Raw genomic sequence first — 25,621 nt, forward strand, 5'->3', positions numbered from 1 at the left:
GGTGCCATGAGTGCTGCGGGTGCTGCAGGTGCCGCGGATGCTGCAGGTGCCGCGGGTGCTGCAGGTGCCATGGGTGCAGTGGGTGCTGCGGGTGCTGCAGGTGCCATGGGTGCTGTGGGTGCTGCAGGTGCCATGGGTGCTGCGGGTGCTGCGGATGCTGCAGGTGCCATGGGTGCTGCGGGTGCCATGGGTGCTGCGGGTGCTGCGGGTGCCATGGGTGCTGTGGGTGCCGCGGGTGCCGTGGATGCTGCAGGTGCCATGGGTGCTGCGGGTGCTGCGGGTGCCGCGGGTGCCATGGGTGCTGCAGGTGCCATGGGTGCTGCAGGTGCCATGGGTGCTGTGGGTGCTGCGGGTGCCATGGGTGCTGCGGGTGCCATGGGTGCTGCGGGTGCCGCGGGTGCTGCGGGTGCCATGGGTGCTGCAGGTGCCGCGGGTGCAGGGCTGGGGCAGCGCCTGGCCGGGGCTCCCACCCCGCCGAGTGCCACAGGACACGGAGGGGACAGGATGGCTGCTCGGCCGGTGGCCCGTCCACGAGCAGCCCCGGCTCCCGGGGGCACGGACGTGTCCCTGCTGTGCTCACCGAGTGCCATCTCTGTGGCCCTTGGCCGGAGCGCGGGGGGTGCCCTGATCCCCAGGGGGAAGGACCCTCGGGAGGGACGATGGGTCAAGCCCCGGGAGAGGGATGGATCGGGAATGTTTTGCTGCCGTCTCTTACGGCCCCGGTGCCCGAGTGCTGACAAACAGTGGCAAGGTTTGGGGATGCCTTTCAAAGCCTGATACTGATGTTTTGTGACAATTAATCTTGCTATTTATATCAGTATAATTAGCTATGTTATTAATATTATCAAGGCGCCACAGTGCTAATTATATGTCTGCTTAACATGTGCTATCAGTACTGTTTAAAATCCAGTGTAATTCTGCTTGACATTATCCCTACCATTAGCGTTATTTGTTGTGTGCTGCGGAAGATAATTTGATGCTTCTAATCGCTGCGATACCCATTAGGCAAACTGTCCCCACTTGCCCAAGCTTTTGAGAACGATGCCACCAAGTGGTGCAGCTTTCCTAGGGACGTTTCCCTGTGAAATCTTCCCTCTTTTCGGGGTCCCCTGTCTGTCCGGCTCTCCCCCGGAGGGAAGGGAACCCTTGGAAAATCCTGCCCCCCAAAATAAAGTAAGTAGATCTTTGCTCTGGAGGCTGTGGGAGCTTCTCTGGTCTTTTGTCTCCCCTTCTGCCCCTGCTGTGAGCTTGAATACTTCGAATTTGAGGAGAAATATAGCGGCAGTGTGGGGAACGTGACTTTAAGGAAACTTTTCCGTCTTTTATCCTGCAGCACTGTCCACCAGCAGCGCAGGGCTTTCCTTCTCTCCCGCCCCTGGCTTAGGAGCTGGCGGTTGTGTTTGATGGCCAAGCCGAGAGCATCCTCCCAGCGCCGGCTGTTTCCCCAGGGACAGGCAAGGCAGACCTGCGGGCTCCTGCTCGCTCCCGGTGTCCCTTCCACCGAGGGGCTTGTCACCTCCTGCCGGTTTTGAAGATCCTCTCCCGTTGCTAACGATAGGGTTTGGCAAAGCTAAATGCGGAGCGAGGTGCCTCTACATCTATTTCAGGACTGAAATAATGGTCTAAATATCAGGGGAGGTTTCTAGCCTTTCCCCCCTGCGGCTCCTCCAGCGCTGCCGTGCCGTGGGAGCGATGCCCAGCTGCAGTGGGCGCAGACGCGTGAGGTCCCTACAGGGCTCGCTGCAAGACCCCGTGAACTTCCTGATCCTTTTCCTCGCCCTGTGCACGTTTCCCGTGGCTTTACCTCTTGGGAAGCCACGTGCCAGGGGGGCCTCTGGGGAAACCCTGGCTTTTCTCTCCCCCGGCATCCTCATCAGGATGATGAGGACCCGAGAGCCAGGTCCCACCAGCATCTCCATCCTCCGCCCGGGGCCAGCCCAGCCATGCTGCCTGCCCGGCCAACTCGTGGAGAAGGTGTTAAACTGAGAGAAATCCTTCGATACAAGGGCAGGTAAAGAGATGCTTTTGATTTTTGACTTTCTCACGTCTGCTGCTCGTGCTTCAGCCTGCTCTCCTCCTGCGGCTGCGAGCTCCCGTTACTTCTGCTGCAGAGACGGGGGAAGGAGGAAAAAAAAGGGCTCTTGGGCGTGCGCAGGAGTTGGAGCAACGGGGAATTAAAAACCAGCTGCTGGAGCGTTTGATCATCTTGTTTGATCCACAGAGCTGGGAGCTGAGTTTTTTAGGGCACGCTGGGAGAGGGAAGGCACCAAACCGTAGGCTCTGTATTTCATTATCATTCATTGGCAGCCGTCTCGGTGCCCCCTCTCCAGCATGAGATGCTGGAAGAGGGAGGAAGGGTGTGAGAAAGGGGGGCAGGAGCAGCTCGGGGCTGGAGGAGTGAATATTTGAACAGCTTTGTCGACGTCTCTCCTGGTCTGTGCTGGGACCCGTCACGAGCAGGTGCCGGGAGGCTGCTGCCCTGGGCAGGTTGTCCTGGTGCTTCTGACTGCCGCGCTCGGAGATGCTGAGCCCCGGCCCCATGGGTGGGATGTCCCCCAGCGGCGGGATGGGTGTTGCAGCCCCAGGGAAAGGTGTTGCAGCCCCAGGGCGGGCAGCTCCTGCCCCACCGTAGCTGTAGGACAGCCCTTCTCTCACTATGGGATGGGGCTTTGCCATTGGTTTCTCACTGAGCAGTTCCCCTCGGCGTGAACCTGCCGCTCTCCCCGTCCTTGGTCATCGCACCGAGTGCCCGTGACCCTTCCCGCGCCGTCCTCCCCCCGAACCCTCCTCCCGCCATCCCCCAGCATTCGCTCCCTTCCAGCAGGGACCCACCCGATGTTCCTCCCGTACCAGCCTCTGCCCAGCTCCCGGCCGGAGGAACTGGCAGGAATCGGCGTGGGGCACGGCGCTGGGTGCCGGTGGGCAGAAGTGCGGCGGCGACGCAGACACTAAAAGCCACCGGGGCAAGGAGGGGGAGAGACCAAATAAATGCACGAGGTGGGACTGACAGGCCATCCCGAGGACAAGCCATTTGCAGGTATAATTTATGCATTTCATTGCCGATTAATATTTTAGATTAGAATCATGTTCTGTGGTGTTTTGGGTTAGTAAAGCTAAACTCTGGGTCGTGGTCGTAACACGAGTCAAGCTCCCCTTGAATTGATTTCTCCCCCATCATTTGTCCTCGACCTCTGATGCTGTATCTTTCTGATCTCTGCAGAATTCAATATGTTTTCTGCAATAATTTGAAATGCAGGAGCTTTAGCTTCACTTTCAAGCTAATTTTGTATTTGTAATTCAAAACATAGCTCCCCGGTGTTTAGGCGTGAATTCTATTTCTAATTCATTTTATGCATTTCGTATTCAGTTTTGGAAGAGCTGAATCTAAATATTGATAGGCAGGCCAGGCAGCGAGGAGAAGTGGGTATAGCAGGTACCTTCCTTGCAATTTTTCATTACTTTTTGCTCGAATTTTGCTAATTTGGTTTGGGAGGTGTGATAGAAATTGAATGAAGCAATTAGCGAATCTTTGATAAAACCATTATCTGTCTGGTGAAAATCACAAAGCGTCTTTTTTATTGTTGAATGGAAACCAGATGTTCCTCGGAAATGTACGAATCTTCCATGAATTTCTCTCTAGCGCTTTCCTAAACTTTCTGTTAAGTGAGTACTCTTTGAATTTCATCTCTTCATTTCTGCAACAGAAGCTTGATTGTTTATTAAGTGCGAATACGAATTTGCGTAAACGATGTGCCAGATCACAAATTTCCTTTTAGCAGCCTCGGGTTGGGCGTTTTAAGCTCTTCAGATGCTGTCGTTCATTTGGAAAGGCCGTCAGACCTCCCAGAGCTCGAGCCACGTGCCGAGCCTCGGCGTTGCAAGTGGCACGGGGTGGTTGCGGAGCTGCCGGGGCTGCAGCAGACCGTCACTTCGGCTGCCAGACCATGCTTAAACTGCTGGCGAGAGCGGATGCAGTCCGCTCTGATCTCACACACGTACTTATTACAGCTGTCGCTGAGGAGGGAGTCGCCGGCGCTGGGCTGTTTACCACTCAGTCACGACAATGAAATGGGTGTACTGGTAACCTCCCCCCACGTAACCGTACTCTCCGGGTTCGAGAGAGCAAATGCAAGCGAGCTTTTGACTAATGAAGCTTTCTTGGTTGCGAATCGCATGGAGAGCTCCAGAGGTGAGGGGCGAAGGGCGTCTTCAGTCAGAGCAGCTCAGGGAATGGCCAGCAGAGCGTCGGAGCCTTTCGGTAGAACCCCGGTGGGTCCTCGGCAGCGACACGCTCCAGGCTGAGCCCGGGGAGGGCAGCGGGAGGGCAGGCGGGGAGGAGGAAGGAGGAGGGTCTCGGGGAGGGAGCAGCCCGAGAGGTGGAGCTGGGTCTCTGATTTGGAGCTTCAGTTCTCCAAGTTTTTTAAAGAGTTCTTAATTTATCACAGTATTGCTGCTCTAACAACCCATACCACTGCTTTTTTTGTTTGTTTCTTTGTCGAGGGCACGTTTTTCCTATTGCTCGTAATTCCCATTAGGACTTATAGAATAGAATCATATCATAGAATCATTTAGGTTGGAAAAGACCCTTGGGATCATCGAGTCCAACCATCAACTCCACTTTACAAAGTTCTCCCTTACGCCATATCCCTTAACACCACATCTAAACGACTCTTAAACACATCCAGGGATGGTGACTCCACCACCGCCCTGGGCAGCCTATTCCAAAGGCTTTGGAATAGCCTATTTTCCAAAGGCAGCCTATTCCAAGACTTCCTACATCTTCTGTTAAAACTTCCGCATCTTCCACGATGGCTCTGCTTTTCATTACGGTTCTGTTTCCCGGCTGGTCCGTTACAGGTCTGGGCGCTGTAGGAGCAGCCTCCTGGGGGATGCTCAGCCCAGGCCTTTGGTCCTGCCCACGCCTCTGGCCAACCGAAGCCATTGGGGTCCCCCTTCGCTGGCCACGTTTGTCCCTTTGTAGACTTCCTACAGCTCCTCCTAACATCTTCTCCACATGTTGTTCCTCCTCATAGTCCAAATTCATTTTAGTGTTTCATGTTCATGTTTCAAAAATGAAGACGTTTATGGTCTTTATTTTTTTCCTTAGGAAACCTTAATGTCAAAAATGTTTGTTGATGCTCTTTTAGTTAGCTTGTCCTCTTCTGTCTTTAATAATTAATCCCAAACATTATCCGTGGCACTTAGTCTCCTGCTATTCCGACCCTCCCCGTGTGTCTCAGATCAGCATTTGTCTGGCTTTTTTTCCTGGAAACCCCATCTGCGCAGGAGACTCTCGCGTACCTGTAGGAATATTTTTAAGGGCTCTTCATAGCCCTACCACGCTCTGCAGCAAGAGCAGTTAACGTAATTGCACTGTCCTTAGCCAGCCCGTGAAGACTCACGTTCGCTGGCGCTGGTCTCCACCCACCCTCCCTTCCCTTCCTTTTCGGGGCAACTTTTGTGTGGTTCTTTGTCTTTGCCTACCACGTGTACATGTAAGTCCTTCAAAGGACACATCTTCTGTTCCACCAGCCGACTATTCCACGAGGATATACATATTTATGGGAGTGAAGCTGTGTTGTCTATCTTTTATACTTTGAAAGGAGTTTTGTTCGCTTTTGGCTTCAAAGCCAGCGGTACCCGGGTGCTGGGAGCTGCAGCCCGCTCCTGCTCCGTGTCCGACAGCCCTTCCTCAGCCGGGGAACAGAGCCGCGGTTTTCTCACAGGCTCATCCCGTTCGTGCATCGGTGTTCGCTTTCTCCTTTTGTCGTTCCTTTGCGTTCGGAAGGGGTCCTCCAGCTGCACTCTGGTTCCTAACCCTTCCTCTGTGTCCGGGGCTGCCAGTCCGCGTCACAGGCTGTGGTTTGTTGCAAGCCCTGTGAAGTCCCTGCTGTCCCAGGGCTGCGTGTGTAACCTCTGCCGGGCCGTCACCCGCTGCCGGCTGGGATTCTCCCCGTCCGGCTCATGAGATGCTGCTGGTGTAGCTCCAGGCGTGGGACCAGGGAAGCCCACCCCACCGGGGTCTCGCAGACCCTCGGAGATGTAGCACGCCCTGCAAAGCGGGATTGGGTCACCTCAGGTGTCTTTAAAACACTGAGTGTCGCGGGAGGGAATCTGCATTGCTGCCCGCGCGCAGATCCTCCCTCTCCCATGCGGGATCTGCTGCAGTGTCTCCGGGAGCTGGAAGGGGCTTGTTCCCTTGCAGCCTCCAGGGAGTTTTTGAGAAAAATCCTCACGCTGTTGCTTTTCTGGTTAAATGAAGCCAGTTTTCTAGCAAGCTGTCGGGTTTGTCATCTTACCGGCTGCGTGAGCAGGCAGGGAGGGCGCAGGCGCTTGCTGCGGCCATGGGCTTCAGTGCCCGCAGTCAGGGCGAGCTGGAACAGACAGACCCATGGTAAATCACTTGATTTTGAAGGTTCCCACCCTTTTCCTAGTGAAGTATTTTTCAGGGGTATTTCCCTAACTGTGACTTTTTAAGAAGGAGGAAGAACTTTGAAATGGCCTTAGATTTTCCCAGTTTTGAATAGTTTTGGATGGGTTTGCTCTTCCCAGCCTGGAGTTGCATGTGCTGGAGATGCTGGCATCCGAGCTGATCCGTCGGATGTCCTTTCTCATTGGAGGAGAGAGAGGTGCTGCTGAAGCACAGTTCGCCCTACTCCTTTTCGATGTCTCACGTCAGGAGACTGGTCCTTTATTTATGATTTCTGCTGCTCGCCGCTAAAAATTTGGGAAGCCCAAACGCTTTGTGCAGCTGTAGAGGGTATGTTATGACTGCCCAAGTCCGGTTACTTCATTCCCACCCTTCCCCCCTGCTAGCGCGGGTCAAAATTGAAATAAAAATTTCATTTCAGTCTATGGAAAACATTTGGTTTGGCCAAACCTGCGGCTTCGCTCTGGTCTCAGGCACGCTGTCCCTGCACACTGTTGCAGGGAGGGCTTTCGGCATCGCTGCCGCGGCCGCCTGCGCTTTCTGCCACAATGACCCGAAAGGATGATAAATTTAGCCAACCCCAATGAAAACAAAGAGCTGCAGAAAGCGTCAGAAAGGCCTCAGAGTCCCCGGTGCTCAGCCAGGTCTGACGACCCCTCCCTGAGCTGTGAACGGGCGCTTGGCCGGGGCTCGGGGCCGCCCTCCTGAAGAGGTGGGCAGGGGACAGGTGGCCGGCGGGGACCAGCCCCGCAGCCGTGGCCGCGCCGAGGCCGGCGATGGCTCTGGGGGGTGCTCGTGTCCGGAGCCACTAGTGCGGCGTGGGAGGGACAGAAACCCGAAAGGACTGCGGGCCGAAGAATGAGGGCTGAAGGAGCAGGTGGACATCTATGGTGTCTTCTTTCTTTTTTTGTCCCCTCCTCAGTTTTCGTGGGTTTGTAAGTGCGGCAAAAGAGAATAGTTGTTAACGGCGTATTTTTCCAAGAGCTGGGGTTTCTCAGTGAAGCAGGGATGCAGGCGATGCACAGCTCCCGTGGGCACAGCAGAGCTGGTTCCAGAGCTGCTCCCGAGATGAGCCCTGGGGATGTCTGGGGCTGGCGTGGGTGGCCCGTGGCTGGGGAGGACAGCGGGGGCCACCGCCAGCCCCGGCTCCCACAGCGGGTCTGAGATGGGGACGGTGGGGAGGTTCGTTCCCTTCCACCCCCTGGGACCTGCAGCTGCCCGTGGCACCTCCAGCAGAGCGTCGGAAACCGGCCTGGCCAGACCTCTGGTACTGGTTTGGAAGAAGGCACGAATTACTCCCTAGAGGAAAATTCCTGGAAAAGGCATTCCTCGGAGCAGTGGAAATCTTTTCCTTTCGCTCTGTCTTTTGAAAGGAATAAATAAAAGTAGTGGAAGAGAAACAAATAGGCCCGGGATTCACCGTAGCTTGGGAATTTTTACATCAAACGTAGGAAATTTAATAAGATGTCTGAAAATCACATTCTTTTAAGCTGGAAAGCACGCAGCCTGAACCGGGGAGTGCTGTCTCAGAGTATTTAAATAGGACAGCTCAAACAAGCAGATAATGGTTAGATGGCTTCAGGAGTAAAAACTGGCTTGTCACAGTCAGGATGAATTTAATAAAATATTTAAACAATTTTCAACACCGCTGCAATGATACAGAAAACCGTGGTAATATCCAATAGTGGAAGAATTGCTCTGAAAAGATTAAAGGATGTAAACACTGAAGGACCTAAATAAGCCGTGTGCATTTCTGCCGTAGTTTTGCAGAAGTGTTCGTTGGGCGAGCTCTGTGGTGCCTCGGTAGCTCCTTGTTGTATCTGGGTGGTTTTAGGCTGGAATATGGTCCAACCTGGAATGTAACCTGCGCTCTCGGACCTTGCTGGGCACTGGGGTCCCTTGGGTCACCTTGTCCTCCAGGCTCCTCTCCGTGGTCGGGGTCCCAGGAGCAGAGGCTGCCGCGGGTGCGGGGACCGGACTGGCTGCACCGGGGCCAAAGGTCTGGCTGTTCCTCGGGTTTCTCTGGTCCTCCAGGCTGGGGGGTCCCCGGAGCACACCCCGGACACAGAGCCATGCGCGCTGCTGGGGGCTTGCTGCTGCCCCGGCGTTGTGTCCAGCCCGCGCCCCAGCCGCTCCTCCCTTCATAGCTGATGTGGAAGTGAAAAGCTTTTTGGTATCGCCAATAACTGTCTGCTGATTTCTTGGTTTATTTGTAACTAACTTGTGAATGTTTTGGGGGTCTGTCACACTGCCGAGCTCGGGTGGCCGGGGAGGAGCCCGGTCTGAGCTGAGATCACCCCCCAAGGGCAGCATCCTGCCAGGACCCCCTTATTGTCCGGAGAGAGGAGCAAGTGCTCCAGGGCGGCTCCGCTGCCCTCTGCCAGCTGTGAACCTCGGGGACAAGCCGCGTCTTCTGGGCATCGTTTCTGGTGAGCGCAGGGGGAACTGGGCGACCAGCACAGACGCAGATGGACCTTTGGGTAGGTGAACGCTGCTCTGCATCCTCTGCCCGTCCTACCCACCCAGGCAGACGTAGCGGAGGGCTGGCTGCGGAAGCAGGTTGCCATTGTGTCTTCCTCGGCTGTCTAATCTCCTGCAGGCCCTGTGTCCCTCCGGCCGGCAGGCAGCAGTTATCCCATCACGGGGTCAGCCTTGGGCAGCCGGGTAACGGAGAGATGCTGTGGTGCTTCCACATCCATCGGGCAGCCATGTGCCTCGGTGTGTGCCCGCTGACAGACGGAGGACTTGGAGTCTTGGAGGTGAGCTGGCAGCCATCCCTGCCCCTACGTAGCCTGGAAGCAGATGTCATAACAAGATCTGTCCCAAGATCATAGAATCATAAAATAGTTTGGGTTGGAAGGGACCTTTAAAGGCCATCTAGTCCAACCCCCTGCCCTGGGCAGGGACATCTTCAACTCAATCAGGTTGCTCAGAGCCCCGTCCAACCTGGCCTTGAACCCCTCCAGGGATGGGGCAGCCACAGCTTCTCTGGGCACCCTGGGCCAGGGGCTCACCCCCCTCACAGCAAACAATTTCTGCCTGATATCCAACCTAAATCTCCCCTCTTTCAGTGGAAAACCTTTCCCCCTCGTCCCATGGCTCCCCTCCCTGCTCCAGAGTCCCTCCCCAGCTTTCCTGGAGCCCCTTTAGGGACTGGCAGGGGCTGGAAGGTCTCCCCGGAGCCTTCTCTTCTCCAGGCTGAACCCCCCCAGCTCTCCCAGCCTGTCCCCACAGCAGAGGGGCTCCAGCCCTCCCAGCAGCTCCGGGGGCTCCTCCGGCCCCGCTCCAGCAGGTCCCTGTCTTTCCTGTGCTGAGGCCCCAGCGCTGGGTGCCGTACTGGGATGTGTCAGTCAGTGATGAAGGATGCGGAAGAGACACCACCCAAAAAGCTGCTGTGCTGTGCCCTGCACTGACTTGTCGCTGGGAGGAAGGGAACCAGCCTCTGCTGGAGGTTTATTTCGTGGAAGCTGAGCTCTCCTTTGGGCAGCTCCTGGTTTTCTCCTCCAGCTCCCAGGACGTGGCACAGGCAAGCCCAGGAGCTGCGGGAGCTTTCCCCTCCCTGCGCTGCGGTCGGGTGGAATTACTGCTGGAGCCCTCGCACCCTGTGATCCGCCGTGGCTTGGGATGACTTAGGAGCAGGTCTAGTCACCCTGTAACGAGAGGGGGGGGATCAGCTGGCTGGTTCTCGTCCTTTTTCTTGTTTTACGCAGGAAAACAGAACAAGGTGGCTTGCCAGGGAACAGCTCGTTCCTTGAGCGCTGCGCTTGTGTGGACGAGCTCCAGCAGCAAAGGTTGTCCGTCACCAGTGAGCCGTTCCTCCTCGGCGGCGAGGAGGACGACTCGTGCCAAGGACTTGCATGTGTTAGGGCTCTTACAGGGTCTTTGCCTGAAGGAATATTTTCGGAAGCAAAGCCCCTGTTTATGTGAAGTAGCGCAGTTACAGAAAAAGCAAACAGGGGAAGTGTAAGTCCTCGAGATGCACGCTAAGCAACCAGACGGCACAACTTGCCAAAACGATGCTTCAGACCGAATCTGCAACTAATCAGCAGCTTTGGAGAAACGACAACATTAAACTATTTCATGTGATTATTTTCCCTCCTTGGAACTGTGTGGGACAGCTTTGATTTATAAGAGGATTAGTGCATTCTCCCCACCCCATTCCTCAGGTTGCCTGTCTGTAGAGCAGAAACATTTTGTCATTTTTGGGGGGAAATTGGGCCGAAGAACGAGTTTCTGGGAAGAGGTGAGTGTGACCCTGGGTTGCTCCCACTGACGGGCAGTGAGTTTTATCCATGGCCATTTTTTACCTCTCATTTCTTTAGTTGAGAAACCAGATGTACCTTAAGAAGACAAAAGCTCTGCGTGCGTTCGTGTGTGTTGGTGGAAGTTGAAGTCTCCACTGTGGTCGAGGATGTGCTTTGGTTGTGTCCCCGTGGTACGTGAGGGTGTGTGCGGGGATGGAGAGATGCTCACGAGCAGTCCCAGAGCCAGCAGCAGTAAAATCATGCAGAGGTCCAGCAGTTCGCCATGTTTGGAGGAATGAGCTCTAGGAGAAGTGTGGTGGGCTTCAGAAAGATGTGTAGGTGCCATTACGTAGGTGGATGTTCATGGGAGGTGCTGTCCCCCTTGGCAGACAAGGACTGTCACCGGCAGAGGGAGGAAAGGGGCCCTGACAAAGCCACAGCGCCTTGGAGGAAAGGTCCAGGAGGTGCTTTGGAGCCTGCAAACCTTTGTAGCAGGGTATCCTGGGTCATGGCAGTGTTAAGGTCGCTTTTCCAGGAAGTTCCAGCCCCAAAAGCTGTGAAAGGTGGCTGCGATCCTGCCAGCGGACGTGTCCCACCCGCTGGGGGGAGGTCGGTGGGGAGAGGGTATGGTGGGTGCCTCGCCACCGGGGAAGGCAGGGAGGAGGACGGCGGAGCCAGGTGAGAGCAGCTCGCTCACGCCTTGGCAGCCCTGGCCCCGTCCCGAGCACGTCTGCTCTGCACCTCGGTACGGTGCCTGGGGGCAGGTCCTGAGCAGGAGACCCGGCGCCAGGGTTGTGCTGGATGCGTTACCCCCTGCGGCCCCGGGTCACCTCGCGTGGGGAGTGCGGGTGCTGTAGCCCTGCCAGGCTGCGGGGCTGGGTTAACAACAGGCAAGGAAAATGCTCCTTTAATTCATGACGGGTCTTTCACCGTGAGCACGCACCCCCTGGCAGCACCAGCTGGGGACGGGGCAAGTGCTGGCCGTCGCCGGCAACCCCCCGAAAATCAAAGGTGCCTTTTGTAGCATCAGCCCCCCAGCCGGCAGCGCGTGGCCTTGCCGGGAGGATGAGATGGGCTTGCGGAAGCAGGGGCTGTTATAACCTTGGAGGAGGTGAGGTGCCGGGCGGCTGCGCAGGGCAGCGGCCGCAGGACGGGGCTTTCCCTGCGCGGTGTCGCGCTGTCGGGGCACCGGGGCTGCTCCAGCGGCACCAACGAACCTCCTCACACAAAGCTGACCCAGGGGAGCGAAAATACGACATGTCCTTTCATTTTAAGGGCCTCTTCACACCGACTGTGGGGTTTTCCACCGTCTCGGTGGTCATGAGCTGCGTCTGTGCAAATGGAGCGGGTCTGCTCCAGGCCCCCCTCGCTAGCGATGCCGGTCCGGTTCCCACCCTCCCGCCCATCCTGCCAAAAAGCAGAGCTCATCTGAAGCCGCGGGAGGAGAGGAATTTCCTGAGGAGGATAAACAAGCCATTCTCATTGCCATGTCTTTGCTGCTGCGGGGAAGGCACTCCCTACCTAGGAGCCCCTAAGGAGGGCTCTGTCGTTAGTGGCCATGGGCCAGCGACGGGGCAGCGGGGGCACCTGGCAGAGCATGGGGAGGAGCCCTGGCCACTCCTCTTGCTTTCCTCCAGTCCCTTGGCATGAGGAGAGATGGCTCCTGCCGTCATGTCTTCATTATCAACTCCGTCGCCCTTCGGCGTCGAATCTCTCACCCTAACGAAGCAATCTGCTCTTCGTGCTTCGCAGTCTCCGGGTAACTCAGGCAGCTGTGCCCGCGCCGCTGGACCCTTCCTTTCACCTCCAGGCGAGGCACCTGCAGGGGGGCAGAAGCTGGTGGGGCAGGTACAGGGGGGGACCCCGGGGCACGTGGAGCTCGGCAGGGCCTGCCCTGGGCTCCTGCCTGCCGCAGGGCAGGGACGGGGCGGCAGCGGGTGGGGAGCATCCGCAGATATTGCGGCTGCGGCGCTTTGGGGTCGACGGCCTGAGGTGTCTGCAGCCTGGCACCCACCGCAGGGGGACACCGGCTCTCGGCCAGGCCAGGGGAGCCTCGGAGATGCTCGTCTCCCGTAGGCTGAGGGCTCCCTGCAGCCAGGCACTGGGCGCTGAGTGGAAGAGCTTGGTCAGTCGCGACAGATGTTTTTCCCGTATCCTTTCTATTAGGGAAGCACGACAAGTCGGAAACATGTTGCTTTTTGGATAAGCACATCCGTGGGCAGAAAACTCTCCTCCCTGCCCAGGAGCACCGCGTTGCTCTGCTCAGCCCCTTCCTGCGGGCTGCGCACCCTTCCCACCCCTCCAGCTGCTGGTGCCCGGCGCGGGGCTGGTCGCAGGGGCTGCGGTCTCCGGACCGGCCGAGCTGCTGATGCTGCTCTGAGGCTCCGCCAGGCGTGCGGCCGCGTGCCTGCTGCACGTGTTGGGCACGGAGCGCTTCCCTTCCTACCAGCGGGGCGAGGGAATTTGGGCTCTAATGAAGGCTTGTGCCTTGATGTGGAGCCAGGTCCTGGGGGAGCTGCCGAGAAAATCACCTGAGCAGTAAAAACCGCAGCAATTATGTGAAGGGTAAAAAAATCTTACTGTCTCCTTAGGTGATGGGTTTGGAGGAGTCTGGGTGCCTCCCCTTGGAGGAAATGCGTTTCTCATGTAGAGAGCCCCCTGGCAGCCTTGCCTGAGGAAGCCATGGCTTGAGAGGGGCAGGAGCGTCCCGGGGGGTCCCTGCCAGCGCAGGCTCCAGCCCCATGTGCCCGGGAGATCCCCCGTGGCTGGGCAGCACCGGTGTGAGCAGGCGGAGGGTCGCCCCTTTGCTTGCACACTCAACGGGTTGTATTTAGCTGGTGGCCGGCTGGGACGTACCCTGCTCTGGAGACATCAGGACACACGACTGCCCAATGGGCGCTTTCCCCAGTGCGCATCTGAGCCGCCATTCCCTGTCCCTCCTTCAGCCGTGGACTTGCATCCTCAGTGGCGAGAAGCTGTAGTCGTCACAAGCCAGCGGCCAAGGCAGGGCTTGTCACATACTGCTGGAGACAACCCCCAGGGGCTGGCACAGCTGCCGGCAAGAGCCCAGCGCCGGGCACTGCCTGGCCAGGAGCTTTGGAGACCTGGTGGGGAAACAAGGCAACTCAAACCCTCATGGGCCAGCGTGTCGTTTCCTCGTCCTTTGCAGGGACGGAGGGATTGGGAGCCCCGGGGATGTGCCAGGGGATGCAGGAGCCACACGCGAGCCCTTCGGCAGAGCTGCCCTGGGAGGGAGCAGTAAATAGCATGTTGCTGGTTAAAGAGAGTTCTGCACAGGTTGTCATTAGGCTGGGTTTGGGACCTGCCAGTAACTAAGGGGTAGAGCTGCTGGGACCCTGTGATGGTGTTGCCGGGGGGTGGATGTGGGGGTCTGTGCAAAGCTGGCCAGTGTGGGGAGGGGCTGTGTTACCACCCCGGGGTGTTTTGTTATCTCTCATGAGGCGAGAGAGAAGAGAAGTTTGCTCCCCGTAACCAGACAAGTTCAAGCCGAGCTGGTTACCTTGGTCCAACAGAATGTGCTCCAGAAGAGCCAATAAGACACAAATCCAGGATGTGCTCATTAAGCAGCGGCACAACAAACAGCTGCAAATTTTGCATTCGGTTAGCCCTGCTGACTGAGCGTTTCTCTTCTCCTCTCCTGTGAGGACAGACTGAGAGAGTTGGGGTTGTTCAGCCTGGAGAAAAGAAGGCTCCGAGGAGACCTTCTAGTGGCCTACCAGTATCTTAAGGGGGCCTACAAGAGAGCTGGGGAGGGACTTTTTAGGATGTTGGGTAATGGTAGGACTAGGGGGAATGGATCAAAACTAGAGATGGGTCCATTCAGACTGGACATTAGGAAGAAGTTCTTCACCATGAGGGTGCTGAGACACTGGAACAAGTTGCCCAGGGAGGTTGTGGAAGCCCCATCCCTGGAGGGGTTCAAGGCCAGGCTGGACGGGGCTCTGAGCAGCCTGGTCTATGGGAGATGTCCCTGCCCAGGGCAGGGGGGTTGGAACTAGATGATCTTTAAGGTCCCTTCCAACCCTGACAATTCTACGATTCTGTGATTCCATGATTCTTTTATTTTCCTCTCCTAAATTTGAATTCCCAAGGAGACACTAGGTACAGGGTGTGCTAACGCCGGCCGTGGTAAGGCCGTGTGGAGGAGCACACGTGGCTGGTCCTGCACCCACGTCCCCGCACAGCCCCGCTGGGCTCCGGGCCCGTTCCCTCCTCCTTTATCTGACTGCGCCTGGGGACGCGGGGGTCTGGGGACACGGGGGTCTGGGGACGTGGGGGTCTGGAGGTGGCCGACTGGTGGGAGAGCTGCCAGCACTGCTTTGCCTGGTCAGGGTTCCTGCTCTGGACTCTCTTCAGCACAATTAGAAACAGCATCAGAACCTCGCCGTAACAAATCGCTTGATTTTCTAGGTCAGCTCTGCCGGTTAGGGTGACAGCAGGCACCAAAAGCTGGCAGTTTATTTCAGCCTTTACTCAGTGTGTTTTGCTCCAAAGCGACTTAAAATGCATTAGTGTCACAAGGCGGGAGCTGCTCAGCAGCTCAGTCGTGTCTTTCTGTCACTTGTCCTATTGTCTGGGGAAATTCTTGTCGCACAGGCAGGCAGCTGACTTGCTTCCCATATTTTCCCCTGGATTTTTTTTTTTTTTTTGCTGGGGTCTGGGAATTGATTATGAACATCATCTCAGAGGGACGTGTGGGAAACAGCGGGTGGGCCCCGTGCTCAGTCCTGTGGCCACCCATGGGGGAGATGGGAGCAGGAGCATCCTCCGGCAGAGGAGCGGTGCCGGGGCTCTGGACCCGCGGTGCCCGTGGCCGGGAGCCTGGTCTGCGCGGTGCTCGCCAGCGCCTGGGCTTTCCGTTTGGCAGCGCGGAGACGGTTGTCATAATGGAGCAGGGAGGATGCGGCACAGCCACCCTGTCACCCTCCCTCCCCAAAACACGCCTCGGGGGGGCAGACGGGGTCGGGATGGATCCTGCTGGGAGCTGGCCACTGCTCCCGAGGAGACGCCGTGCCGGTGATCCCGGGACAAGTCGCGCCAGTGCCCCTCGTCCCCACGGAGCCAGTGGGTACCTGGGGCAGCAGCTCAGGGCAAAGCAGCATTTTGGCCGGGAGCAGGGGCAGCGGGTGGGTTTCCTATGGCTCCAGCAGCATTGCAGCTACAGGATGCCATCAAGAACTTTGGTTTTTGGTTTTAAAATCTGACCAGCTGCCGCAGGAGCGATCGTGGAGACTCCGGATACCCTGGGAGAGGTACTGGTGGCATCTGGCTTTCCTGCGCTGCTCCAGATCGGGCAGAGAGCAGCCAGCCGCGACCCTTCCCCGTGCCGGGAGACCTGAGGGCACATCCCCAGCCGCGAGGGCTTGGCCCCGCATCCGCAGCCCGGCAGAAATCCCGCGGGTGCCCTTCCCTGCATCGCTCTGATGACGCAGGTGCAGGGTGGTGGGACTCATTCCCCTGCCCCGGTGGTCGGGGCCGGCCGTCGGGCGTGCGGGGAGGCATTTCGCAGCTGGTTTGACTTCGTTGCGTGTGTTTACGTGTGCACATGTGGTTTGTGTTTGTGGTACGTGGAGGGAGCAGGGCCGGGACCTGCGTCTTTTATTGAAAACAATTATAAATGAATGAGGGCAGTGAAAAACACCCTAAATAAATCACTGAAAATAAACACTCTCCAGTTTTGGCTGCCGTTGCATGAAGATGACTGTGGAAAGCCGGTCCTGTAGTACGGCAGAGCCACACGACACCCTCCGTGAGGATGGTGTGGGGCTGAGCCCCCGCACCCATCCCAGCAGCACGCGGCAAGTGAGCATCGGCACAGAGCAGCAGCAGCAGCAGCCCCCCGTGCCACCGGCAGCCTCTGCACTCCTGTGTCTGAGGCTTTCCAGGGCACTCCAGAGGCTCCCACCCCACGCCCAGGGGGTCCCACTGGAGAAGACCCCAGGCTCGCGTGGCTCCAAGCCCGTGGGGATCGGTCCCCCGTCGACTCGACAAGAGCCGGTCCGTGCGACGCTGCTGGTGGCTCAGTGGGGACCCTTCCCTGCCGGGGCCTCAAAGGCCGCTCTGCTCCCGTCTCCCAGCTGGTTAAAGCCATGAGGCTGACGGTGTTTCCCAGTGCGGACCAGCTTCCAGGCCGGTGGGTGGGGACCCGCCATGGAGCGCGGTCCCAGCTGTGCCGGGAGCGCAGGATGTGGTCCTGCCGGCTGCGGGCAGGGCCGTGTTAGACAAAGCACAGCAGACCCGGAGGAAGCCTAATATTTATAATTCCTAAAGTTGTCTTGAACCCCCAACCCTGATGCTATCTTCAAACAGGAATAGAGAAATCCATATTTAGCTCAACTGCCTGTTTGACATTTGGAAAAAAAGGAGAATCGAGCAGTTGTTGCTCGTTGTGCACATAACTAAATAAAGCATGAGCATCAGTGCCTGCACGTCCGTGCCGCCTTATTCAGCTCCCTCGGTTGGGTGCCAGTGTATTTATTTAGGATCTGGTGAGCTGCGGGTGAATGGGGTGCAGGCGCTGAGCTGCCGGGGGGGGTTGGTGCTGAGGGGGCACTTTGCAAACGGCGCGGCCGCAGCGGGCACAGGCTGGGAAGGGCTCGGCTGCTTTCCCACGGGGGCCGTGTCCCTGCACTCGCCCTCTCCGGTCCCGCCGTCCCGAGTTTCCATCCCCCGGGACCCGGCCCCTTCGTCTCACCGAGCGCCAGTGACTTTTGCTCAAGGACGTGGTGGTGGTTCCTTTTTATCTCTCTTCTCATGTCTCTTGCCAATTGTAGAGAAATCAAATATTCTGTGTTTCTGGCCAGAAGGGGAATGTTTGGGGAACTTATGAGCAGGTTATAATGCAATTAAAAAACAACCCCTATAATTGCTGTAATTTATGTATACCTACAAAATAACCAGCTGGTGTAATCAAAGCCTCTAGTATATTTTATTTGTTTCAGCAAATCAAACAGAAGGAAATGGTTCCATCTGCATTCTCACGAGCTGCACAAGGGCTTGCAGCAGCCGGAGGCGCCTCGCTGAGGAGCCCCGCGACAGCAGGAGCAGCGAGGGAGGGTGCTGGCTGCTCGAGCCGGCATCAATTCCAGCGAACCACCGCCGGCTGCTCCAGCATCGCTGCCGTATCCCAGCTTAACGCAGGGATGAGGGCCCCGGGGCAGGTTTTGGGTACGTGGATGGGTGGGGGAAGAGCGATGCTGTCCCCTGGAAAACTCGGGATGCTGCAGATGTGCTTTGGACTCCTGGGCTTCAAAGCGAGTATCCCGAGCTCATCTCCCCCCCTTCCCTCCCTGCCCCCCGTCAACAGCCCTCCAACATTAAAGCAGATCGGCTGCAATTTCAAAGCTGTGACTTCAGCGCAGCCGAGTTGGTGATGAGGAAGGTAATTAGCAAGTTAAATGTTCAATGCTTTAGTCAAATTATATTTAATAATATTGAGCTATAAGGAAAGAAGGTGGCAGGAACTGTTAGCAGCTGGCTTTTTCATTATCGATACAGCGTCGTCGTGCAAAGCGCTTTCCGCTTAATGAAGGCACCCTGGGTTTTATTTCATTTTTCAAGCCTGTTTCTGTGTTCTGCTTCCCCTGCCGTTGGCTAGCAATTTGCAGCATTGCAAACGAGCTCGGAGTATTTTAGGAGTCAGTGGTTTTCCAGGAATGAATGCTTTGCCTGTGCTTCATGACTATCATTCAAGTTCTCTTGGCTAACTAGCCCCCAAATTATGCGTGCGTGCAGCGAAAGGCCGTGTTTATGGGTCTGCTGGAGTCTTGATGAAAGCCTCGGACTGCAGTTCCTAGCCGAGGATGAATAAAACGCCACAGGGATCCTCTCCCAGCCCTGAAGTTTAAAATATTAATAGGATATCATTTTCCCGACAAGCGTTGCAACAGGTAGTGAGCACTTTGTTATAAAACATTTCCTCTTAGTGGAGCCACGTACTTTAATGGAAATGCGGTGTCACTTAAATTATTGATATCCAAAAAAATGCGAGTCCACTGTGTGGCCACAGATATCGAGATCTTTTCAGACGGGCTCTCCTGGCTCCCGTTCCGCTCCCTGCAGCCTGTGGGCGCCGGAGGGGGGAGAGCGGGGATGGAAAATAGCAGCGGGTCGTCCGGAGCAGGCAGGATTCCTGGCTGCCCGCCGGAGCAGAATGGCTCTTTGTACCCCCATAAGAAGGTGGGGGGTGGTGGGAGATGTTGGCGGCGGTGGGCAGCCCGGCGGGAGCCCGGGAGGGCTCTGTCCCCACGCAGGGCAAGCTGTCCCCAGGGCTCGGTCTGGAGCTGCCGCCGTGCTCTGCCTCCTGTGCCTGCGATGCGGCAGCAGAGACGGTTTGCGAAGGAGAGAAATCCCTCTCTGGTGGTGCAACAGGCTCTTGTTTGGATTCCTTGCCATGTGCAAACCAAAACCGATGACGAAAATAGCCTTGCTGGCTTCTTCCCTGGTGGAAACGTGGGGAGCAGCACATTTCTTCTCTCCCACCTTGTCTGAGGGTTCGGCAGCAGGGAGTGGTTTGAGGACAGTTTTGAGAAACTTTGATACTGCTGATGTTTCTCCGGCTGCCCGTAAAATTTTCCAGGGGACGCAGGAAAAACTCAGCTTTGCTGCAGGAACACGGCCCACCCCGGCTTCTCAAACCATCTCCAAAGGGGCAGCGAAGGGCAGGCACCCACGCTGTCACCGCCGGCTGGTGACCTCCTCAGGGACACCGTGGTGCCAAGCTCGGTGGCTTCCCCATCTTGGGCCGAGCGCTCACAGAATCGCCGGCGTGGGCAGGAGCTGCCAGGAGCAGCCTTTGCCCAAAGTTACTCAAGTTGTGGCTCCCTCAGGCGGCATGTTGGGCGGCAGATGGCCTCGCTGGGGGAGCGGGGACAGTCCTCTGCCTTTGCTGATCTTTCTGTTTTTTCTCTTTCTCCTCCCCCATTTCTGGACTTGCAGCAAACCCTGGAGACGAATCTCACCAACCTGGTTAAACGCAACAGTGAACTGGAGAACCAGATGGCCAAGCTGATACAGATCTGCCAGCAAGTGGAGGTTGGTGAGAGCAATGGGGGGACGGGCGGGCGATGGGGAAGGCACTTGGGAAGCTCCCGGCTCGAGTGACGGGATGTGTGGCATTGCTCCCATGTCCTCTCCCCGGGGGCTGCCCTGGGAGCAGGGTGGTGTGGTGGGAAGCAGAGATGAGCGTGGTGGGAAGCAGGGATGAGCGTGGTGGGAAGCATCGCTGGCGCCGAGGGGCTGGCGTGAGGCTGAATTGTTTCGCAGAGTTTAGCCCCCAATGACGGTGACGCAGGGACAGTTCCCGGGGGTCTGTAGGGTCTGGGGGAGAAGAGGACATGACTGGGAGGAGACCCAGACTGCTGGGCTGGCTCGGGGAGGCAGGACCCAGCTGCTCTGGGCACAGGGGACAAGGGGGTGCTTGTGGTTCAAGCGTGGGTGACACCGAGCCTGTGACCACTGCTCGGCCTGCGGGGAGCGGGGAGCGGAGTCATAGAATCACAGAAGGATTTGGGTCGGAAGACCCATTAAAGCCCACCCAGCGGCACCCCCTGCCCTGGGCAGGGACACCTCCCACCAGCCCAGGGTGCTCCAAGCCCCGTCCAACCTGGCCTTGAACCCCTCCAGGGATGGGGCAGCCACAGCTTCTCTGGGCACCCTGGGCCAGGGGCTCACCACCCTCACAGCAGAGTTTCTTCCTCAGATCTCATCTCAGTCTCCCCTCTTTCAGTGGAAAACCCTTCCCCCTCGTCCCATGGCTCCCCTCCCTGCTCCAGAGTCCCTCCCCATCTCCCCCTCCCCTGGCTGCCGCCTGCGCTCCGGTGCGGTTTTGCCGGCAGCTCCCATTCCCTTTGGTGCCCGGGTGGGATCTGCTGGGGCCGATCCCCCCAAGCCCTGGCTGCAGCCGGGGGCATTAGGGAGCGTTTGCTGGGCACGCTGGGCGTGCTGCGGCCTGCGCCCGGCCTTCAAGGGCTGGGGATCTCCAGCTGCGCTCCCAGCAGCAACGAACCCTTTTGGCCGTGGTGCTCCGTGCTTCGAATTCCCTGTGAAACCCTCTTGCACCTCCTCTTTCTTGTCTGGGGGTGCCTAAAGCAAACTAGCTAATATTTGCCAAGCGCTTGGATCTCAAAGTGCCGAGCGCCCCGGGAAAGCCCGTCAGGACGTGGCTAGCTGTGCCAGAGCAGGACCGGCCGTCCTCGCCGCCGGCACGAGGGAGTCGTGGTCACGTCACCGCAGCTTGTGTCAAAACTGCGTCTGCCCAGGCCGGCGCGGGAGCTCTCACAGGGTCCTTCTCAGCCGCAGGGTGCTTGTGCTGTGTTCGTTATCTTTTAAGCCTTTCCTCTTGGGAAGGAGAGGGTGGGATCCCACCGTGCTGGGGTGGGTCGAGCAAAAGTCCTCCCCACAGCCCCACGGAGGGGATGGGGGGGAGCCACGGGTGTCTGCCAGGGCTGGCGAGGAACCGGTGTAACATCCCCGCGGCTGCGTGAGCACTTAGTGGGTGGGCTGTGCTCCCACCCGGGGGTGTTTGGGGTGTAGAGATCCCCATCCCAGGAGCTGGAGGTGAGGGGGGCCAGAGGCACGGGCAGCGATGCTGGGAACACCTGGGTGAGCAGTGGGTTTGCGGCAAGTCTTCGTGCTGGAGGAGGATGTGCCTGTGTCTTCTGCAGGGCTTGGGTGAACCAGGGCTGGTCATGAGGACTCTTCCCAAGGGAATAAAGGGGGGGTCAGGTGTGACTGGGGGAGGCCCGTTGGGGGTCAGCTCCTTTGCACGATAGGGCACCCAGAGCAATGCTGATGAGGCTGAGCCTGCTGATGAAGTCAAGGCTCATTTGAGTCTCTCTCTCCTCCTAAGCACTTTGGCATATCCTCACTTCTTCTATTAGCACAAAAGTGTTTTTCTGACCTTTGCTGTACAAGGAGGATTTCTAGGCATTGCCTCCAGCCTCTGTATTCCCATTTTGCCGTGTAATTTGCTGCTACCCAGGGCAGAAGCTCTGGGAGAGCCTCTCTCATCCTGTGCGGTTCCCCAGGTGGAGCCATGCTCTGCTCTTCTTCCAGTGCTCTGAGGAGAGAGGACAGGGTCGTTTTGGCTGTCTCTGGGCTATAATCCCACTTCTGCATCCCAGGGCCGTGGCTGCAGTTTTCACACGCGTGTCTCCCGTGTAGTCTTTGAGCCATCCCACCTCCGACCCCCCGGGCAGGCAGCTGCCGTTCCTCGGGACGGCACAGTGCCCTGCGCTGCTCCCCGCTGCTCCTCGCCCTGCTCCGTAAAGCTGTTTTCCTCATCTCTCTCATTCATTCTCACTCAGGGCCGGCCTCACCCTGCGGCAGGGTAGGCAGTGACTTGTCCCCAGCCCCTCGGTGCAGAGGGGACGTCGTCTCCATCCTCGCAGCTTCCCCTTGCAGGGCAAGGCTGGTCCCGGCCTTTCTCCCGGTCTGCAGAGGCTGGATTCTTCCTCGCTTTCCTTCCTCCTCCCAAACACCCGCATGCTGCCTCCCTGCATCCTTCCTGCTGTCGGAGATGGCGATTGCGATCTCCCCGCCCGAGCCCCTCTGTCTGCAGAACGGCAGCGCTGGGGCTTAAGCCAGCAGCAAGTGGGAAGGGCTTTGTAGAGGGGATTACAGAAAGCGCGGGAGGAAGAGATCACCTTTAATCCTGCTGCAGAAAGGCACTCTGCTGACCTTGCTGCTTTGACCACTTGATCTATAAAACTCTTTGTGTTCCCGGTGCGCAATCAGGCGTCTTTTGTTTGCGTGGCGAGGGCAGTGTTTGTGCGAGCGGTGCCAGCAGCCTGACGCTGCCTCTTGGCCGCGGCTCCGGAGTCAGGAGTTCAGCGGCGACGCACTCCCTGGAAAACATGCAAGAGGAAGAAGGCAGTTAATGCCTTACTGGTGTTTCAGAGTGCACATACCAATTAATAGCAAATTAATTTGCGGCTTTGTTTACCGAAGTGATACATGGTGAGAAACTGTCACAATTAGTTTCTTCTTAATGGGCTATTGATTTTTTTGGTTGCTAAATTGAGCAGTGGTTCCTTGAACCAACACCTTCCCAGAGAATAAAACCAGCCGGCTGCTGTGGGGGTCGCTGCCGTGGGTTCGGGGGCTTTGCCAGTGCCTGAGCAAACACGGCGGCTCTCTGCTTCGCCTCGACTCGCTCCAGCCCTTGCAGGGGGACGCGAGCCCTGCGGCTGCCTCGTGCTGCCCCGTGGCCGAGCAGCCGGCAGGGATGCAGGGATGCTGCCCAAGCCGTTCCCCATAGCGGGCACACGGGGATGTGTTTGCACAGGGACCTGCAGCTTGTCCGTCCCCATCCCCAGCTCGGAGAGCGGCCGGGGCTCAGGCCAGGAACCTCCTAACCCCACTGTTTCCCGCAGGCAGCGTCAGCATTTCATTCTTTGCTCACTAAATAAGGTCCTTGTTGCTGCTCTGATGGTCTGGAGAGAGGAAAAGAGTGCCAGCCCCCTTTCTGAGAGTGCCAGCAGTGCCGCCAGCAGCTCGGGCCACTGTTGGATGCAGCGCAGTGTGCGAGGAGGGGGGAGCAGAGACACCCCCTGAGTTTTCATGCCGAAATAAGGAGCAGAAACCCCCAGCTGGGTTTTGCAGCGTTGCTGGCCTTCCTGAGCGGGGCTGCGCCGATGCTCCCCTCTCGCTCATCCTACTTCTCCGGCCGCCGGTGTGTGCTGGTGGGCAGAGGGACTTCTGGCTCTGGGGTAGGAATGGCTTTTGTCGGAGGTGTCTGTCCTGGGCTGCGTCTTCCCAGAGGGCTAAGCAGGTTTGGAGTGACTATGGCAAAATAGAGAGCAAATGGATGTCCTGCAGGCAGAGAAGGAGCCGGAACGTCCTTGCAGAGCCCTGGTGACAGTCACCGGCACTCACTGCTCTTACAGGTCACGCTTTACTCCAAGACCCCACTGGGGATGGAGCAGGGATGCATATGGATGTCCTACCAAACCTCCTCCTCCTCCTCTGAGTCCTGCTCCAGCATCTTAACGAACTGATCCGGGATGAATTGAAAGCTATTTGGTATTTCTTTCTGATTCTGGAAGTTTCAGACCTCTAAACTGTCATTTTCTTCATAGTTTAGGAGTTTTCAGCTTTGTCAGTCATTCTGCTTAAAATAACAGTTGAAATGCATTTCTCAGCCTTACTAAATATGCAGTCCTGCCCTTCAGAGACACCTTTTCAGAGAGTACCTCAAAGTGTGAAGTAGAAAATATCTCTGCCCCTCTGCACTTCTCCGTGAGCCCGAATGCAGGGGGCTTTGCTTTGGGGCTGTCTGTGGACATTGCATACAGGTGGACACACGCGATCCCAGCGTTCCCTGCCCATCCAGTCCTGTCCAGCGTGAGTCCCGCGTTATGCCCAGCAAACTGTGCCACCAGTGCCCTGAGGTGCGAAGGGAGGCGCTCCGGAGAAGGGGGCCGAGGTGTCCCCAAGCCACCCAGCCTCCGCTGGCCCTGCGAGGGGTGACTCCCAGTGCGGTGGGTACGTGGGAGGCTGCTGCTGAGAGAGGGCGAGGGGAACCAATCCTGCAACCACGACCGAAATGTGGACCAAAGAGAGCAGGTAGCGACCCTACAAAGAAGCTGAGTCTGTAGAACAGCAGGGTGGGCAGCAGAGGTGGCACCCACCCCGATGTCCCCAGCAGGGAGGGCAGTAGGAGATGCTGCCCGTGTGGATGCGCTGGCAGGGTGGGCTGGTGGCCCTCTGCCACGCGGGGCTGGCCATGGTGGAAGGCAGTGCGTGTCCCCTGGGGCACGGCTGCCTCGCTGCGTACTCAGGAGCCTGTTGGTGGTTTTGGGGTGAGAGCAGTGGGGGTGGGATTGGGTGCTCTGCTCCGTCTCAGAGCTGGGTTCCTGCCGCCTGGGAGCGGAGGAGGAGGTTTGTCTGAGCGTGAATCACGCCTCAGGCTGAGAGGATGTTCCTCGTCCCTCCGCGAGCTGCAGCACAAGCTCTTTCCAGGCCTGAGTTTTACCATTTGCTTTTTATTGTAGGGCTGCATTGTCCCTAGCACATTTCCCCCCAAAAGGGGAAGCGTCAAGTATTTTCCCTCCACCCCCTTCTTATGGCTAAAAGCTCCCCCCACGCCCAGCTCTCCTACGCTTGTAGCTGAGTCTTCACCCCCAAATTCACCTCCTCTTTGGGGAGGAAGAATGCTAAGCACCAGTATAGGTTAGGGGTGGACCTGCTGGGAAGTAGTTCTGAGGAGAAGGATCTGGGGGTCCTGGTAGACAGTAAATTATCCATGAGCCAACAATGTGCCCTTGTTGCCAAAAAGGCCAATGGCATCCTGGGCTGCAGAGGGAAGAGTGCGGCCAGTAGGTCGAAGGAGGTCATTCTCCCCCTCTACTCTGCACTGGTGAGGCCACAACTGGAACACTGCGTCCAGTTTTGGGCTCCCCAGTTCAAGAGGGACAGGGAACTGCTGGAGCGGGTCCATCGTAGGGCAACTAAGCTGATGGAGGGACTGGACCATCTCCCTTATGAGGAAAGGCTGAGAGAGCTGGGACTCTTTAGCCTGGAGAAGAGAAGGCCGAGGGGAGACCTTATGAATGTTGACAAGTATCTAAAGGGTGGGTTGAAGGAGGATGGAGCCAGACTCTTTTCAATGGTTCCCAGTGACAGGACGAGGGGCAACGGGCACAAGTTGGAACATAGGAAGTTCCGATCAAATACACGGAAAAACGTCTTTACGGTGAGGGTGACAGAGCCCTGGAACAGGCTGCCCAGGGAGGGTGTGGGGTCTCCTCTGGAGACTTTCAAGACTCGCCTGGATGCAGCCCTGAGTGATGCGCTCTGGGCAGTCCTGCTTTAGCGGGGGAGTGGGACTAGATGATCTCTAGAGGTCCCTTCCAACTCTGAAGATTCTGTGATTCTGTGAAATGCAGCATTTACCTGGGAACTAGTTCATCCAAATAACTGTGTC

The 25,621-nt window shown here is 57.5% G+C and overlaps 1 protein-coding gene across 2 annotated transcripts in view; it reads left to right on the plus strand.

Annotated features, from left to right (window-relative positions):
• MID2 (midline 2) overlaps nt 1-25,621 on the plus strand; it is a 119,169-nt gene that overhangs the window by 67,971 nt on the left and 25,577 nt on the right. For both annotated transcript variants that reach the window (XM_063346128.1, XM_063346129.1), the window contains exon 3: nt 19,633-19,728. In XM_063346128.1, coding sequence (XP_063202198.1) covers nt 19,633-19,728 — 96 coding nt within the window. The remainder of the gene's footprint in view (nt 1-19,632; nt 19,729-25,621) is intronic.

Source organism: Chroicocephalus ridibundus, chromosome 9 (assembly GCF_963924245.1).
Source record: "Chroicocephalus ridibundus chromosome 9, bChrRid1.1, whole genome shotgun sequence".
Classification (NCBI taxonomy): domain Eukaryota; kingdom Metazoa; phylum Chordata; class Aves; order Charadriiformes; family Laridae; genus Chroicocephalus; species Chroicocephalus ridibundus.